We start from the raw sequence: 18,196 nt of genomic DNA, 5'->3' as shown, positions 1-18,196 counted from the left end.
ATATGTACATAATTTAGTTGGAGCTCCAATGTAATGAATGGAAAAATAAGCTAGATGAGGCCGCAGTACAGCTTAGCCTGTGTGGGTATGGGGTGTGGGGCGTGGGGGGTGCAACATGTCAATCATTATCTCTGTTCCTGCTTCACCAGACACAATTCACCATTCACAGCTGCTGAGGTGAGTGTTGTAGGATGCTCCACATCCACCCCCAAATCTCTGACGATACAGTAGTGGGCAGGCAGGCGTGGCCCAGCAGGAGAGCCTGCAATGCGCCCCACCAGTTAGTGATTATGATTACTTTGTTATAGATAGTTACATGTTAGACAGGAACCATCGGCACCAGTCACAAGGATCTCACTACATAGCCGAGGTAACAATATTAAGTGTTTTTTTTCACTGCTGGTTGGAAGAATATTTTATATATATTATATATCAAGTATCCTATTCAGAGCTTTGGAATAGTTTTATTTTTCATATACAACTGTAACATTATATTTAAGGTACAATAATACCTATAACCTGTTAAAACATGAACATTGATGATATTTTAGAATAATTAGTACAGTTACCCAAAAAAAAGCTTTAGCAACTAACGGAGACTGTGGAGGGTGGAGGCCACAGAGGTAAATGAAAGTGACAAGTGTATCACAAACAGAAGAAGTTTCAGAGCCACTGGTATAGAGGGCTGTCAAAGGACACAGCAGAACGTAGATCAGTTACAGATATGGGCAGAGAAATGGCAGATAGAGTTTAATTTGAGCAAACGTGAGAAGTTACACTATCCAGGCCATGCTCTCTTCTCAGTGCTGCCACCAGGAAGAAGGTGCAGGAGCCTCAAGACCGACACCAGCAGGTTCAGGAACAGTTACCACCCTTCAACCATCTGGCTCTTGAACCAGAGGGGATAACTTCACTCAACTTTACTTGCTCCATCACTGAACTGTTCCCACAATCTATGGACTAACTTTCAAAGACTCTGATTTTCATGTTCTCAATATTTATTACTTTATTATTATGATGATTATTCATCTTGCACCATTCTACTCATTTCTCACCTCTTTCATTTCTTTCCCCTAGTCCAAATTTTCCTATGGTATTTCCATCAGCACCCTGTCCTACTTTAGCATTTAGATCTCCCATGACAATAACAATATCTTGAGATTTGAATCCATTCTTTGCTTGTTCAAGCTCTTCTTAGAATTTATCTATATCCTCATTTGTTCCATCTGTTGTTGGTGCATATACCTGTATAATTGCTAAATCAAATGGTTGTCCTCTGGATCTAACAAGGAGCACTCTTTCTGATATTGGCCAATGTCCTAAATCACTTTTTGCCATGTTTTCATCCATAAGAATTCCTACTCCATTAGTATGGGATGTTCCACAAGAATAAATTAGTGTTTTATTTCTATTCTGACATGTTCCAATGAGGGGTAGAATGGTGCAAGATGAATAATCAGGTCATTATGAATACCTACTTTAAAAACCATCCAAGATACTTGTGGACCTGGAAAAGTCCAGGTGATAACACTAGAAATCAAATTGACTTTATTACTATAAACCAAAAATTTAGAAACTCAGTGATTCAATGCAAAACACATCCAGTTGCAGACTGTAATAGTGACCATAACCCAGTAGTACGTTATGTAAAAGTAAAACTTAAAAAATTAAAGCAACAACCTGAACAATCCCATCACTACTTGCAATTAATTAAAGAAGAAAACTTAAGACAAAAATTTACAATTGAAGTAAGGAATAGATTTCAAAGACTAGAAATAGAATCTGTTGAAGATGATAGCAATCATGTAGAAATGAAATTTAACTCTCTAAAGTAGTGGTCGCCAACCTTTTTAAGCCCAGGATCCCCTACCTCGGCCTTAGTGAAAGGAAGATCGACCTACCAAATCATTTAGAGAAAAAAAAAGCTCAGATTGTACTTCCAACTTGACGCCTTTTATTTGGGCTAATTGTATTTGAATTACATAAAATGCCTTTGCCAAACTTTCAAACTAATTCAACCAAGAAAACACTGTAACTAGCATATCAAACAGGCCATAGCTGTCTTTCTTTAAGAATATTACAATACTTCATACCTTTTGTAGTAACTTCTACTTTGAAAAAGGACCACTCTACAACTTCATGTCCAAAGGAACAACTTTATCTGGGATGGCAAGACCAATGCGGCGGAGGGGCTTATACACTCAGTGCGGTGGACTTTAGGACCTGGCGGCACACCAAACTTATGCACATCCTCCCATATACTTTAAATCATCTCTAGATTACTTATAATATCTAATACAATGTAAATCCTATGTAAATAATTGTTATACTGTATTGTTTATGGAATAATGACAAGAAAAAAAATTATTTCCAACAAAAACATACAATAAAACATAAAAATATACAGCTTCAAACGAACGGAATCAAACACATGGTAAATGACTTATTGGAATAAATGTAGAACATCACTATCACTGTCACTATAAAACTTCAGTAACTTGTCTTTCTGTTTATTTAAATCATATACAGTGGTAGTTCCGACACTACTTACTTCAGTAAGACGCCGCACAGACACACCACCATCAAGCTTCTGCAATAACTCCACTTTCTGCATTATTGATAATGAAACAGATGCTTCCTTCTCTTTTTCTCATTGTTACCCATAGGGGTATCTGTAGCTCTTTTTGACATTTTCACAGTGAAATTAAACACAAAGTCAACAGTAAACAGCAAATGCACGTGTAACCAGTACGACCAGTACAACTGACGTCTGGTGGCCTCTGCTAGTGCTGCCACGTCACACCTGAGTGACGTCAGCTGTTGGCAAAAAAAACTTCGGTTTTCGGAGTTTTTTGGATTTCAGAATTTCGGATAAGGAATGTGCACCTGTAATACCATTATCCTAATTGGTATTAACTTATCTTTATAATGCTCACATTACAACACCTTTAATTCTAAGTTTCATTATTTAATTTTATTTCAACACGAAAAATAAATGAATAAAAATTGACTGTTGTACTCAGTGTGATGACTGGGGCTGAATACTTTCTGCTAGTTCCCTGAAATTTGACTCATAACTACAGACAGCCAGTCTGAGACAGTCTGTGAGGTGTCTGTCAGTAAGACAGCTCCTGTACTTAGATTTATTAATTTTCATCTGTGAAAATGCAATTTCACACAGATAAGTTGACCCGAAGTAGGTACTGACTTTTAGTGCACATGTGGTGGGATGAGGAAACTTCTCCCTGTTGACAAGCTCCCAAAAGTCACCATTCCTTGATCTTGCTTTAAGCTCGATGTCATTTTGCAAATCAGTCATTTCCATTTCAATATCACTTGGCACACCAAATACTTGCTGGAATTTGGCTGCTATCTGTTCTATATCAATCGGCAGAAATGGGTTTGAAATAAATGCAACAATATCTTTCATAACGTTTAACTCCCCAAAACGCCAATCAAACTCTATTGCCAGTTTATCTAGGTAAGCACAGTACTGCTCAGGGCAAAAAGCATTTTTTTTCCTTGATGGCCCATAACAGTTTCTCCAAGTTGAGAAAGTGTGTCAGCCTCCCATTCTTTAAATTTGAAATCCAAACACTGAGCTTGGCCTTAAACACATTTTCTGCGCTTATCATGTGGGGTAGGTGTCGGTCTTTTCCAATGAGCTCGTTGTTAAGTGCGTTTAATTTAGCCATTAGGTCTGTCAGAAACCCTAAATCCAGTAGCCATGCATCACCTGACAGTTCCTTGTGCTCCTCATTTATTTATCTCAGGCAGCAAGTCAACAAACCGTTGGAGCACAGCGCCCTCTCAAACCACCTGACAGACTGAATATTCAGTCTGTCAGGAGGTTTGTTAGACAGAATGTTGAGTATGCCACGTTCTTCAGTTGTTTTGTATTGGTAAACTGTTACTGAGACACTAGTATAAGTTTCAGGGGTACGCAAGCTAATGACACCACTGTTTTTTGTTTCCCAGTTCTTTTACATTTGGAAAATGTTGGAATTTAAAGGGGGAGAAGTGTTGTAATGTGAGCATTATAAAGATAAGTTAATACCAATTAGAATAATGGTAATATAGCAATACTCCCGCTATGGAAAGCTGTTTGTAAACAGAGGTTGTTTCTGGGATTGCAGGGTTTTACTTCCGGTCTTTTCTGCACATGTGTGTATAAGCCCCTCCGCCGCATTGGTCTTGCCATCCCAGATAAAGTTGTTCCTTTGGACATGAAGTTGTCGAGTGGTCCTTCTTCAAAGTAGAAGTTACTACATATGACTCACATATGCGCTTTAGGGGTAAAATTTGCTTTTGCATCAAAAGGTTTATCAGGCATAATGTATTTGTGTATATATTTTTCATTTTTTTTCGGGATCTACTGGGAAAGTCTCAAAGATCGACCGGTCGATCACGATCAATTGGTTGGTAACCAGTAGTGTACGGAGTACAGGGCAAGTTTTTTTATGAAGAGAGTGATTGGTGCCAGGTTCAAGAAGGACTGGTGGAATAAGGAGTGGTGGAAGCAAATACAATAGTGATGCTGAAGAGACTGTTAGACACACACGCAAATACAAAGGGATATGGATCCTATATAGGCAGAAAAAAAATAGTTTAATCCAGCATCATGCTCAGTACAAACATAGTGGTCTGAAGGTCCTGTTTCTGCTGTCTTGAGCTACATACAAGGTGAATGTATGTTGTGTGCTATTGGAATTATATGTGCTGTGTGACTGTTGGCAGCTTGTTTTGTACATTCATGCCAAATGAATGCTGGTTCATTTTGACTGTATTCACGTGTGTGGTTGAACAACATATATGTATAGTTAAACACACATCTAGATTTTTTATCCTTGTTCTGTGGATACAAGAATGTAAGAATGTTTCTAGTGTATTGGGCTCCTGAAGAGGGTAGAGGATGATTTTAAAGTTTATTTCTTCAATGAAATATCATCAGCCACAAGACAATTGGCAATCAAATACATTTCCTATGTCCCGCAAGAATGATTTTTCATCCCATTACCCTGGAGACTGTCATCAGCTGTAATCTTGTTTCTGTTCCTCATTCAGAGTTAACTTCTGCCATGTATGTATTTATTTATTGATGTATTATTTATTTTATTTTATTTCTTACATCCAAGGGAGTAAAAATCTTTGTTGCCCAAACACTAAAATTGTATACATAATTGTTTTGTATACATGTATGTACAGTCAGATACACAATCAGATCAATGTACAGTCAGACACAATCAGATCAATGTACAGTCAGACACACAATCAGATCAATGTACAGTCAGATGCCCAATCAGATCGATGTACAATCAAATATGCAATCGGATCGACGTACAGTCAGATACGCAATCGGATTGATATACAGTCAGATAGACAATCGGATCAATGTACAGTCAGATATGCAATCAGATCAACGTGTATTGATAAATCTGGTGGCCTGGTGAAAGAAGCTGTCCTAGAGCCTGTTGGTCCTGGTCTTAATGCTATGGTACCATTTGCCGATGGAGCAGCTGAGAGAGTTTGTGGTTGGAGTGGCTGGAGTCCCTGATGATCCTCTGGGCCCTTTTAACGCTGCTGTAAATGTCTTGATTAGGGGAAAGCTCACATCCATAGATGTGCTGGGCTGTCCGCACCACTCTCTGCAGTGCCCTGTGGTTGAGGGTAATACAGGTCCTGTACCAGCCAGTGATACAGCCAGTCAGTATGTTCTCAGTGGTGCCCCTGTAGAAAGTCCTTAGGATTTGGGGACTCATGCCGAACTACTTCAGCCATCTGAGGTGAAAGAGGCGCTGTTGTGCTTCTTTCACCACACAGCCAGTACGTACAGTCCACGTGAGATCCTTGGTAATGTGTATACCGAGGACCTTGAATCTACTCACCCTCTCAACTACAGTCCCATTAGTGTCAACAGGGGCTAGTTTGTCTCTGTTCTTCCTGTACTCCTTCGCTTTTTCGACACTGAGGGAGAGGTTGTTCTCTGGCATCACTGTACCATGGCATTGACTTCTCCTCTGTAGGCTGACTCATCATTGTTGGAAATAAGGCCTATCAATGTCACGTCATCTGCAAATGTGATCAGCAGGTTGGAACTAGTCAGGAATCTAGAAGCCAATTTATATGGCTTCAATATGACTGATGTTTAGTGACATCAGGCTTGGTGACTCATTCTATTGAAGTTGCTTTGGATCTTGGCCCAAGCACAGATTCCTATTTAACATGGGTAAGTTTCAACCATGTGACGAGGCCTTGCATGCTTGAACAGCACGTCAAAGCAAAATAGTAAGTTGACAATTAAAGTGTGAAAATGTAAGCAAAGTAACAGAGGAGAGCTGTACCTCTTAGGGCCGTATCCCTGTATGTTTGAAAACCAGAAAAGGAGGGGACAAGAACAGACGGTAAATAACAACATCCTCACAAATGAAACCTCGTCAACTACACTTTAATTTCTGATTTTATGAGCAATACTTGTGTCAATATCTTGACAAGTAGGCAAAAGAAGTCAAAACCATTATCACTGAGAAAAATAAAAAGGGAATTAAAAGGAAGGAGAGCTCAAGTTTATTAAATAGTGATCTGTAGTCTAGACACTAGCTCAACTAGTTCAGAAAGTGAGCTAAAGAAGCAATAACCTTTACTCCTCTTGCCTGTGTGCAGAGGAAGTCAATAATGACCAAATACAGGGGATTTAGTATGAGTATTCAAAAAATATTTTTAAGATTTTGGGTAAAAATTGCACAATAGGGGGAGCTAGATTGGTTAAAAAGGTTCATTGTAGTCTTATACAGCAAATTCGGTCACAACATTCTGACATGTCTATCCACGGCCTCCTCTACTGTAAAGATGAAGCCACACTCAGGTTGGAGGAACAACACCTTATATTCCGTCTGGGTAGCCTCCAACCTGATGGCATGATCATCGACTTCTCTAACTTCTGCTAAGGCCCCACCTCCCCCTCGTACCCCATCTGTTACTCATTTTTATGCACACATTCTTTCTCTCACTCTCCTTTTTCTCCCTCTGTCCCTCTGAATATACCTCTTGCCCATCCTCTGGGTCCCCCCGCCCCCCTTGTCTTTCTTCCCGGACCTCCTGTCCCATGATCCTCTCGTATCCCCTTTTGCCTATCACCTGTCCAGCTCTTGGCTCTATCCCTCCCCTTCCTGTCTGCTCCTATCATTTTGGATCTCCCCCTCCCCCTCCAACTTTCAAATCCCTTACTCACTCTTCCTTCAGTTAGTCCTGACGAAGGGTCTCAGCCTGAAACGTTCACCGTACCTCTTCCTACAGATGCTGCCTGGCCTGCTGCGTTCACCAGCAACTCTGATGTGTGCTGCTTGAATTTCCAGCATCTGCAGAATTCCTGTTGTTCGGTCACAACATCCAGTTAATGGTGACTTAAAAAGTACAACTCCCTATGTTTCTATCAATGCTTTATATTTTTATACAAATTATTTGTTTACCTTTTAGAATTAAAACAACATTGAAAATGTTTTTGCCTGGCTGGGTTCATGAAGAATTTCCAGATGTGGAAAACAGCAAAGTGGCTAAAGGACTGGAGGTAAGTATTAAGGGACAAATTTTCTTTGTATTTAATGTTAATATAGAACATTCCATAACTGTTAAATGAATACTAAAACTAGTTTGTTCACGGAGGAGTTAATCTACTGTATGGAATATGATATATCAAGGAAAATAATACAGTACAAGCATATAGAATTTCAGTACTAATTATGTGACAATACTAGAAAATAATCCAGATATATTTTATTTTTGGCAGGAATCACCAGCACAAAACTTCTCTTGAATTTCTCCACTACTAACTTAAAAAGTAATCACAAGTAACTTAAGAGTAATACATGATACTGAAAAACTGTAATGCTGCCTATCTTGTCATTGAACTCGAGAATTCATGCACAACTAGCACTGGCTGCTTGTTCCACACCCTCTGAGTGAAGAAGTTTCCTCTCACATTTCCCTTAAACATTTCACCTTTCACCCTTAACCTGTGACCTCTGGTTGTATTCCCATGCAACCTCAGTGGAAAAGCCTGCTTGCATTTACCCTATCTATGTCCCTCAGAATTTTGTATACCTCTATCAAATCTCGTCTCAATCTTCTACATTCCAGGGAATAAGTCCTAACCTATTCAATCTTTCCTTATAATCAAGTCCTCCAGACATGGCACCATCTTTGTAAATTTTCTCTATACTCTTTTAATCTTATCTACATCTTTTCCTGTAGGTGGGTGACCGAAACTGCATAAAATCATTATCATCCAGATCATTGATATAGATGACAACCAACAAGGGACCCAGCACTGATCCCTGCAGCACGCCACTTGTCACAGGCCTCCAGTCAGGGGGGCACCCATCTACATCCACTGTCTGGCTTCTCCCACAAAGCCAATATCTAATCCAATTTACAACCTCATCTTGAATACTGAGTGACTGAACCTTCTTGACCAATCTCCAAACAAGGAACTTTTTCAAATGCCTGGCTAAAATCTATATAGACAACATCCGCTGCCATGCCTTCATCAACTTTCCTGATAACATTCATTCTTTCCACGTCTGCTCTATCTAGTCAGAACAAGTCATGACTACTGACCCTGTGTGCTCTCTGACCTATTCCCACTGACCCTATGATCCTTCACCCCACTCATCCAACACCACATTCCTTGGCCCCACAATACTCAATCACCTCAGCATTTGATCACTAATTTCTTTAGTTCAGCTCAGCACTGTGGGCCAAAGAGCCTGTCCTGTGCTGTATTGCTCTACATTCTATCATTTCTCATGCCTAACCATTTTTAATCCCTTTGTTTATTAATCTAATTTCTAAATGCTTATTGCTTCTGTGTTAACTTTCAGAATGCAGGTAATTTAACTCTGAGATGAATGCTGCTAATTGCATTCAATTCTACTGGGATGAAAAACTCACATTTAGTACCTAGGAGTTTGCATTATCACCGTGTATAATATTTTCTGCATTAAAGTGTTTCTCATGAAATGCTTAATTTCACAACTCAAAGCAGGCAACCTTGGTCACCTCGTAATTATTCACACTTCCACAGAATGAGCAAATGATAAAGTCTTAGGGGAAAATGAAACTTGATGCTGCAAACAATAATTGCAAAACGCAACTTGTTATGTTTATCTTCCCATTCCATCAAACAGCATGCTAAATAGTTGTGAAAAGAAACTGAACACAAATCATTTCTTTTCTACATTGTTGGTTAATTTAGACTTCTACTCCATCTATGACAAAAAATATTCTCAAGACTCTACCGCAGTATTGTGCAATTACTTAGTCATAGAGTAATAGAAAAGTACAGCAGAGAAATAGGCCCTTCAGCCCATCTAGTCTTTGCCAAACCATTTAAACTGCCTACTCCAATCAACCTGCACCCGGACTATAGCCCTCTATACCACTGTTGTCCATGTACCTATCCAAACTTCTTTTGGTGTTGAAATTGAGCTTGCATGCACCACTTGCGCTGGCAGCTAATTCCACACTCTCACAACCCTCTAAGTGAAGAAGTTTCCTCTCAATTTCAGCTTAAACTTTTCACCTTTCACCCTTAACCCATGACCTCTAATTGTACTTCCACCCAATCTCAGTGGAAAAAGCCTGCTTGCATTTACCCTATCTGTAACCCTCATAATTTTGGATATATCTATCAAGTCTCCCCTCAATCTTCTATGATCCAAGGAATAAAGTCCTAACCTATTCAATCCTTTCTTACAACTCAGCTCCTCCACTCCAGGCAACATCCTTGTAAATTTTCTCTGTACTCTTTCAACCTTATTTATTTCAACCTTATTTATTTCATTCCTGTAGGCTAGTGACCAAAACAGCACACAATATTCCAAATTAGGCCTCATCAACATCTAATACAACTTCAACATAACATCCTATCTCGTCTACCTTGACTTATAAAGGCCAATGTGCCAAAAACTTTCTTTATGACCCTATCTATTTGCAACACATCTTTCAATGGATTATGGACCTGTATTCCCAAATCCTTTTGTTCTACCACACTCGTCAGTGCCCTGCAGAAAAACCTACCCTGGTTGGTTCTACAGAAGTGCAACACTTCGCACTTGTCTGCATTAAATTCCATCTGCCATTTTTTAGCCCATTTTTCCAACTGGTCCCGATCCCACTGCAAGCTTTGATAGTCTTCTTTACTGTCCACTGTACCCCAAATCTTGGTGCCACCTGCAAATTTGCTGATCCAGTTAACCACATTATCATCTAAATCATTGATATATATGACAAATAACAACAGACCCAGCACCGATCTTAAGTGGGAGGGTGAGGGCCAGAGATCATGGTTCACGTCAGTACCAATGACATGGGTAGGACGACTGATGAGGTTTTGCAAAGTGAGTTCAGGTAGTTAAGTGCTAAGTTAAAGGACAGGACATCCAGGGTTGTGATTTTAGGATTGCTACCCATGCCACATGCTACAGAGGTGAGAAATAGGAAGAAGTACAGTTTAATGCGTGGCTAATTAGTTAGTGCAGGAGTGAGGGCTTCAGATTTTTTTTATTATTGGGCTCTCTTCCACAGAAGGTGGTACCTGTACAAAAGGGATAGTTTGCACTTTAACTGGAGGGGGACAAATACCCTAGCAGGAAGGTTTGCTGGTACTAAATGGGGTGTGGGTGGGGTTGGTATAAACTAGAGTTGCAGGGGTTGGGAACCAGAGTGCCAGAACTGATAGTGGAGAGATTGTGGAGACAGATATTTTTAACACCCCAGACAAGGTCAGGAAGCGAAAGGTTGAGCTGGGGGCGGGGGGGGGGGGGGAACTAATGTTCTGAGTTGTGAATATTTCAATGCAAGAAGTATTGTAGGAAAAGCAGATGAGCTCGGAGCATGGATCAACACATAGAATTATGATATTGTAGCCATTAGTGAGACTTGGTTGCAGGAGGGCAGGACTGGCTGCTCAGTATTTTGGGGTTCCGTTGCTTTAGATGTGATAAAGCAGGAGGGATTAAAGGGGGAGCTGTGGTGTTACTAGTCAGCAAAAATGAGGTTTTATGGATGGAAATGAGGAGTGAGCAAGGTCTATATTATCAATGGCCCAACAGTCCGCTGGATTTAGAGAAACAAATTTGTAGAGAGATTGCAAAAAAACATAAGGTTGTTATAGTAGGTGATTTTAACTTTCCACATATTGTCTGGACTCCCATAATGTAAAAGAACAAGATGGGATAGAGTTTGTCAAATGCATTCTGGAAAGTTACCTTAATCACAACATAGATGTCCCAACGAGAGAGAGAGTGTGCTACTAGATCAATTAGGGAATGAGACAGAAGTACGTGTAGGGGAACACTTTGTATCTGGTGATCATAATGCCATTAGTTTCAAGGTAATTATGGAAAAGGATAGGTCTGGTCCATGAGTTGAAATTCTAACTTGGAGAAAGGACAATTTTGATGGTATCAGAAAGGATCTGGCAAATGAGGATTGGGACAAGTTGTTTTCTGGCAAAGGTGTACTTGGTAAGAGGAAGATCTTCAAAAGTAAATTTTGAGTGTACAATGCTTGTATGTGTCTACCAGAGTAAAAGATAAAGATAAAAGTTTTAGCAGGCCTTAGTTTTTGAGATATTTTGAGGCCCTGGTTAAGAAAAAAAAAGGATATGCTTAGCAGGGTTAGGCAGGTTGGAACAAATGACTATTTGAGGAGTATAAGAAATGTAAGGGAACACTTAAGATAGAAATCAGGATGGGTAAAAGAAGGCATGAGGTTCCTCAAGCAGACAAGGTGAAGGAGAATCCTAAGGGGTTCTACAGGTATGTTAAGAACAAAAGGATTGCAAGGGACAAAATTGGTCCTCTGGAAGATCAGAATGGTAATCTATGTGTGGAGCCAAAGGAGATGGAGAACATCTTGAACGAATCAGGAGATGGACACGGAATCTATAGAAGTGAGGCAGAACAACATCAACTTTGTGGACCCTATACAGATGACAGAGAAGGAATTGTTTGCTGTCTTGAGGCAAATTAGGGTGGACAAATCTCCAGGGCCTGACAAGCTGTTCCCTCGGACCCTGTGGGAGGCAAGTGCAGAAATTGCAGGGGCACTAGCAGAGATACTTAAATCATCTTTAGCAACAGGGGAGGTTCCAGAGTACTGGAGGATATCTAATATTGTTCTGCTATTTAAGAAAGGCTCTAAGAATAAATTAGGAAACGATAGGCCAGTGAGCCTGACATCAGTAGTGATAAAGTTATTGGAAGGTATTCTAAGAGACGGGATATATGGGTACTTGAGATAAACTGAGAATGATTAAGGATAGACAGTATGGCTTTGTGTATGGTAAGTTATGTCTAACCAATCTTATAGAGTTGTTCAAGGAATTTGTCAGGGAAATTGATGAAGACAAGGCAGTAGATGTTGTCTACATGGACTTTAGCAAGGCATTTGACAAGATCCTGCATGAGAAGTTGGTCAAGAAGGTTCAGTCACTCAGCATTCAAGATGAGGTAGTAAATTGGATTAGACACCGGCTTTGCACGAGAAGCCAGAGAGTGGTAGTAGATGTTTGCCTCTCTGATTGGAGGCCTATGACTAGTGGAGTACTGCAGGATCGATGCTGGGTCCTTTGTTGTTTGTCATCTATATCAATGATCTGTGATTACGGAGTACATGGAAGCACATGACAAGATAGGCCAAAGCCATCATGGTTTCCTGAAAGGTAAATCCAGCCTGACTGACCTACTGCAATTTTTTGAGGAAATTACAAGCAGGGTAGACCAAGAAAATGCAATAGATGTGGTGTACTTGGATTTTCAGAAGGTCTTTGACAAGATGCCACGCATGAGGCCCACAGGGGTCAGTTCTGGGACCGCTACTTTTTACAATGTATGTCAATGATTTGGACGATGGGATTAATGGATTTCTGGCTAAATTTGCCAATGATACAAAGATAGGTGGAGGAGCGGGTAGTATTGAGGAAACAGAGAGCCTGCAGAGAGACTTAGATAGTTTAGAGGAGTGGGCAAAGAAGTGGCAAATGAAATATAATGTTGGAAAGTGTATGGTCATGCACTTTGGTGGAAGAAATAAATGAGCAGACTATTATTTAGATGGGGAGAGAATTCAAAATGCAGAGATGCAAAGAGACTTGGGAGTCATTGTGCAAGATACCCTAAAGGTTAACCTCCAGGTTGAGTCGGTGGTGCAGAAGGTGAATGCAATGTTGTCATTCATTTCTAGAGGTATAGAATATAAGAACAGGGATGTGATGTTGAGGCTCTATAAGGCACTCGTGAGACCACACTTGGAGTATTACGTGCAGTTTTAGGCTCCTTATTTTAGAAAGAATATGCTGACATTGGAGAGTGTTCATAGAAGATTCACAAGAATGATTCCCGGAATGAAAGGGTTACCGTATGAGGAACGTCTAGCAGCTCTTGGGCTATATTCCCTGGAGTTCGGGAGAATGAGGGGGGATCTCATAGAAACATTCTGAATGTTAAAAGGCCTGAACAGATTAGATATGGCAAAGTTATTTCCATGGTAGGAGAGTCTAGGTCAAGATGGCATGACTTCAGGATAGAAGGACGTCCATTTAGAACAGAGATGCGGAGAAATGACTTTAGTCAGCAGGTGGTAAATCTGTGGAATTTGTTGCCACGAGCGGCTGTGGAGGCCAAGTCATTGGATGCATTTAAGGAAGAGATAGATAGGTTCTTGATTAACCAGAGCTTCAAAGTGTATGGGGAGAAGGCAGGGGAGTGGGGATGACTGGAAGAATTGGATCAGCCCATGATTGGATGGCAGAGCAGACTCGATGGGCTGCATGTCTCCTATATCTTATCGTCTTATGTCTTATAATGTGGTTAATTGGATCAGCAAATCTGTGGATGATACCAAGACTGGAGGTGTAGTGGACAGCGAAGAAGACTACCAAAGCTTGCAGCAAGATCAGGACAAGCTGGAAAAATGGGTTGAAAAATGGCAGATGGAATTTAATGCAGATAAGTGTGAGGCGTTGCACTTTGGCAGGACCAACCAGAGAAGTTCTTACACACTAAGCAGCTGGGCACTGAGGAGTGTGGTAAAATAACGGAGTCTGGGTATACTGATCCATAATTCGTTGAAAATGGTGTCACAAGTACGCTGGGTCCTAATGAAAACTTTTGGTACATTGCCCTTCATAGATTAAAGTACAGGATTTGGGATGTTATGTCGAAGTTGTACAAGATGTTGGTGAGGCCTAGTTTGGTGAATTGTGTGCAGATTTGGTCATCAATCCACAGGAAAGATGTAAATAAGATTAAAAGAGTACAAAGAAAATTTACAAGAATGTTGCCAGGACTGGAGGACCTGAATAATAAGGAAAGATTTAATACATTAGAACTTTATTTCCTAGAGAAGATTGAGGGCAGATTTGGTAGAGGTATAGAAAACTATGAGGGATAGAGACAGGGTAAATGCAAGCAGGCTTTTTTTTCCGCTGAGGTAGGGTGAGACTACAACTAGAGGTCATGGGTTAAGTGAGAAAGGTGAAATCTTTAATGGGAATGTCAGAGGAAACTTTTCAGTCAGAGGGTTGTGAGAGTGTGAATGAGCTGCCAGTGCAAGTGCTGGATGTGATTTCAATTTCAACACGTAAGGGAAGTTTACGTAGGCATGTGGATGGCAGGTGTATGAAGAGCTATGGTCGAGGTGCAGGTCAAATTGTCTAGGCAATTTAAATGGTTTGGCATGAATGAGATGGGCCGATGGACCTGTTTCTGTGCTGTAGTTTTCTACAACTCTATGCCCTAATAAATGTTCCAAAGTACTCATTAAATTTTGTAGAATTAAGTGCTTCTCTGGGCAAAGACTTCTCCGTTTACATCATGACACAACAGATCTTAATCACTTACTTAGTAGAAAATTGGCAACTTTAAAAACAGTTGAGTTTGCACATTTTGAGTCTTTAGCTCTTTGAGGCTTCAGCGAGGAGAGCCCTGAGTGAGAGATGGTAAAAAAAAAGCATCAGGTAGATTTTTTTCTCCCCCACAGTTTATTGTTTTTCCTCCTTTACAGTTGCTCATTTATCAACACTGGAGATGCCAGGCAGCATAGTGGAATGCTCCTTTTGCAGGATGTGAGAAGGCAGGGAGACCTACAGTGTCCTTGTCCTGCAAAAAGTGCATTCAGTTGGAGCTGGATCCTGATGCACTATGGATTATTTGGCAGGCTGAGGGGGTGATAGATAGGACATATAGAGAGGTAGTTACACCCAATGTGCAGCATGCAGGAAATTGGGTGAGAGTCAGGATGGGGAATGGGGTTAAATAGCAAGAGCAGGGTACCCCTGTGGCCATCCACTCAACAACAGGTTTGGAAACTGTTGGAGGGCCAACTGTTTGTCCTACTAAAATAATCCCTTGTGCCTACACAATGTCCATATCCCTCCATTTTCCTTATATTCATGCAACATTCAATAGGTTGAGATGAGATCTCTCCTCCTTCTTCTGAATTCCAGTGAGTGTAGGCCCAGAGCCATCAAACACTCCTCATGTGATCAGCCTTTCAATCCCAGAACACAGTGAATTTAATTAAAATAAATGTGCCTTGGCAGTGCTTTACCCGTAAGGACTGGATAACAATGAGCCTCCTATGAATCATTTCCAGGGCTCCATCTGCCAAGATGCTCAAAACCTCTCAAGGATAGGTTCCAATCACAACATGCTACAGTCACAAACATCTCCTTGTAGATTCCAGAGTGCAAATAGCAGAAGAATAGGGGAATGCTTTTAACCAATTTGAGTTCAATTTAACATACATCTTGGACATTGGAAATGATGCACTGTATCGCAAAGTGTGCATCAACTGATCCAGTTCAAAGCAATTTTGCTATGCGTAGGCTTGTCCAAGGATTAACAACCAGTGCCGGTCATTTTGTTGAAATCATCTTAATTTTGCCTAAACTTCAGAAGACAAAGTGAAATCATTGAATTTATGTTAATTGAAGTGAAAAATATAGCTAATTAATAATAAGAACTAACTCAGATAACAGCTGTGACAAAGGGTTTGTAATCTTATTCATCAATTCTTTGAAAGACCATTGATAGCTTGTTTGAATTTCATACAGTTTTGCATTTATTTCCATTGTAGAAGAAAGATGAATATCCCTTTCCACGCTCTCCAATGCATCGGATGTACAATGATCCACCAATAACAGAGGTGCAGGAAGCTTTGCTACCAAAAAGCAACAGAAACTCAATCCAAAACTTTAATGAAAATTTGAATCACGAAATAGACCAAGGAGATTTTGAGATTCATATATTGGACACTCCAGAAGTCCAAAATTCTGATCAGTGTCAAATAATTGAGGAAGTTGAAATTGGCTACAAGCCTCAAAGCTCTGTGTGTCAGGTGCCAACTTTATCACATAATGAAGACCAATCCATTCGAAAGGATGAGATTGCTCAAGATGAGGAGTACAAAGGCTTCAACATTCCAGTGTTTCACGGAGTAGCAGATATTTCCACCATTGTGGATACAAGCATTGATTTGAGCTCAGGCCATAGAGGGGCACCAGAACCTTTAAAGTACTTGCTTAAGAGAGAAGAGACTCACTTCCCACTTATTGAACATCATGGAATGTATGCGACTGAGAGCTTACCTCAAGAACAAACTCTGCTTCCAGATGAACTCGTAGATTGTCTACTACACCTGGAAGAAAACTCCACTGGTTTCAAATCTTACTTTCCCCAGATTGTGGCTATTCAATGACACTGATTAAGTAGATGCCAAATTCTGTGTTTTACCTCGAGACTCTAAAAGTTGGATTTTCTTTTAAATTGGTAAAAAAAAGTCTATGAGCCATTAATTTAGATTGTACATAGAAGATATGGGTTGGAGTATAACAGTCTGAAGTCTTCAAAAAAATAAGAAAAGCAAATAATTTATCTTTTGTTCTTCACTGAATAAGTGTGGAATAAAAAACAATACAGACAAAATGCTGGAGAAACTCAGCAGGTCAGGCAGCATCTGTGAAAGTAAATAAACTCTCGGCGTTTCAGACCGAGACCCTTCTTCGGGACTGAAATGTGGAATGAGCTGCTAGTAAACACAGTTAATTTTACATTAACCACACTGCCTTCCCCACCCCTCATCTCTGCATGGAAAATCTCTGAGAACAAACAGAACTAACAAATTCAAGGTTAAGGGCTGATATAAATGGTCAGAATTTCTAAGGGCATGATGCTTATTGTGATTCTTTGGTCCATGAGTATGCTAAATGTGCCCTGTTAAAATGGCATCGGATGCAGGTTTAGATTAGTATCCCTTGAATTTAATATTAATATAACCTCTTGATCAAATAAAGCAATGGGAATAGAGGTTGATTTGAATATTATGATATACTGTAATTACTCGGTTTTCTTCCACTGTATCTGAAAAATACTGATTTCTCAAATCAACACTTTTTTCAATTCCATGTGTCCACAAATATGCATTCAATATGCTATCCTGGAAATACTGGTTTTGTGCTAAGTAGCCACACAGTTGTGATATTGAACTAGCAACCCAGAGCACCAGTTAATGACATATTGTGGCATTAAAATCACTTGGGAATTTGTGTGTTAATACTAGAACATAACTGTACTAAAAGCTGCTGTATTAAAGTAAAAAATTCAGAAATTAATTAATCACTTTCAGGAGGAACTCTGTATACACATTTTCCTCAGGCAATATAGACAGGGCTCTATTAGGGAGAACGCAAAGCTCAACCTGTTCCGGGGTAATTGGGGGTGACAAGTGACTGAAGTGATGGGGGAAGATGAGGAGAGCATTTTAGGAACATTGACCATAGATCTTTTAGTTATAAAATAGTCATGTTAATGGATAGAACTGGTCTTAGACAGGAACTTCCAAAGGTTGATTGGAATAGACTGTTCACAGGCAAAGGAACCTCTAGCAAGTGGGAGGATTTTAGAAGTGAGATAACTAGAGTTCAGGTCCACTTGTTAGAATGGAGGACTAGAGACCCTAGATGACAAGAAATAGTGAGCCTGGGCCAGGATAAAGAAGAAGGCATGGGTCAGGTACAATCATCTGGGATCAAAGGAACCCCTGGAAGAGTATAGGCATCTAGAATCACCTCTATGTTCAAGAATGAGTATTCCTGATCCAGAAATATACTCAAGGATGAGTGTAAGAAGGGCATAAG

At 40.1% G+C, this 18,196-nt stretch overlaps 1 protein-coding gene across 1 annotated transcript in view; it reads left to right on the top strand.

Moving 5' to 3' along the window:
* LOC140206343 (interleukin-12 receptor subunit beta-2-like) overlaps positions 1–17,639 on the top strand; it is an 85,229-nt gene extending 67,590 nt beyond the window's left edge. Inside the window, exons 15-16 of the mRNA XM_072274692.1 lie at positions 7,474–7,564; positions 16,138–17,639. Coding sequence (XP_072130793.1) covers positions 7,474–7,564; positions 16,138–16,758 — 712 coding nt within the window. The 3' untranslated portion in view covers positions 16,759–17,639. The remainder of the gene's footprint in view (positions 1–7,473; positions 7,565–16,137) is intronic.
* The last annotated feature ends 557 nt before the right edge of the window (positions 17,640–18,196 follow it).

This window comes from Mobula birostris, chromosome 12, assembly GCF_030028105.1.
Source record: "Mobula birostris isolate sMobBir1 chromosome 12, sMobBir1.hap1, whole genome shotgun sequence".
In the NCBI taxonomy this organism is placed as follows: Eukaryota; Metazoa; Chordata; class Chondrichthyes; order Myliobatiformes; family Myliobatidae; genus Mobula; species Mobula birostris.
Note: the sequence above shows the minus strand (reverse complement) of the source record. Positions and strands in the feature narration are given on the sequence as shown.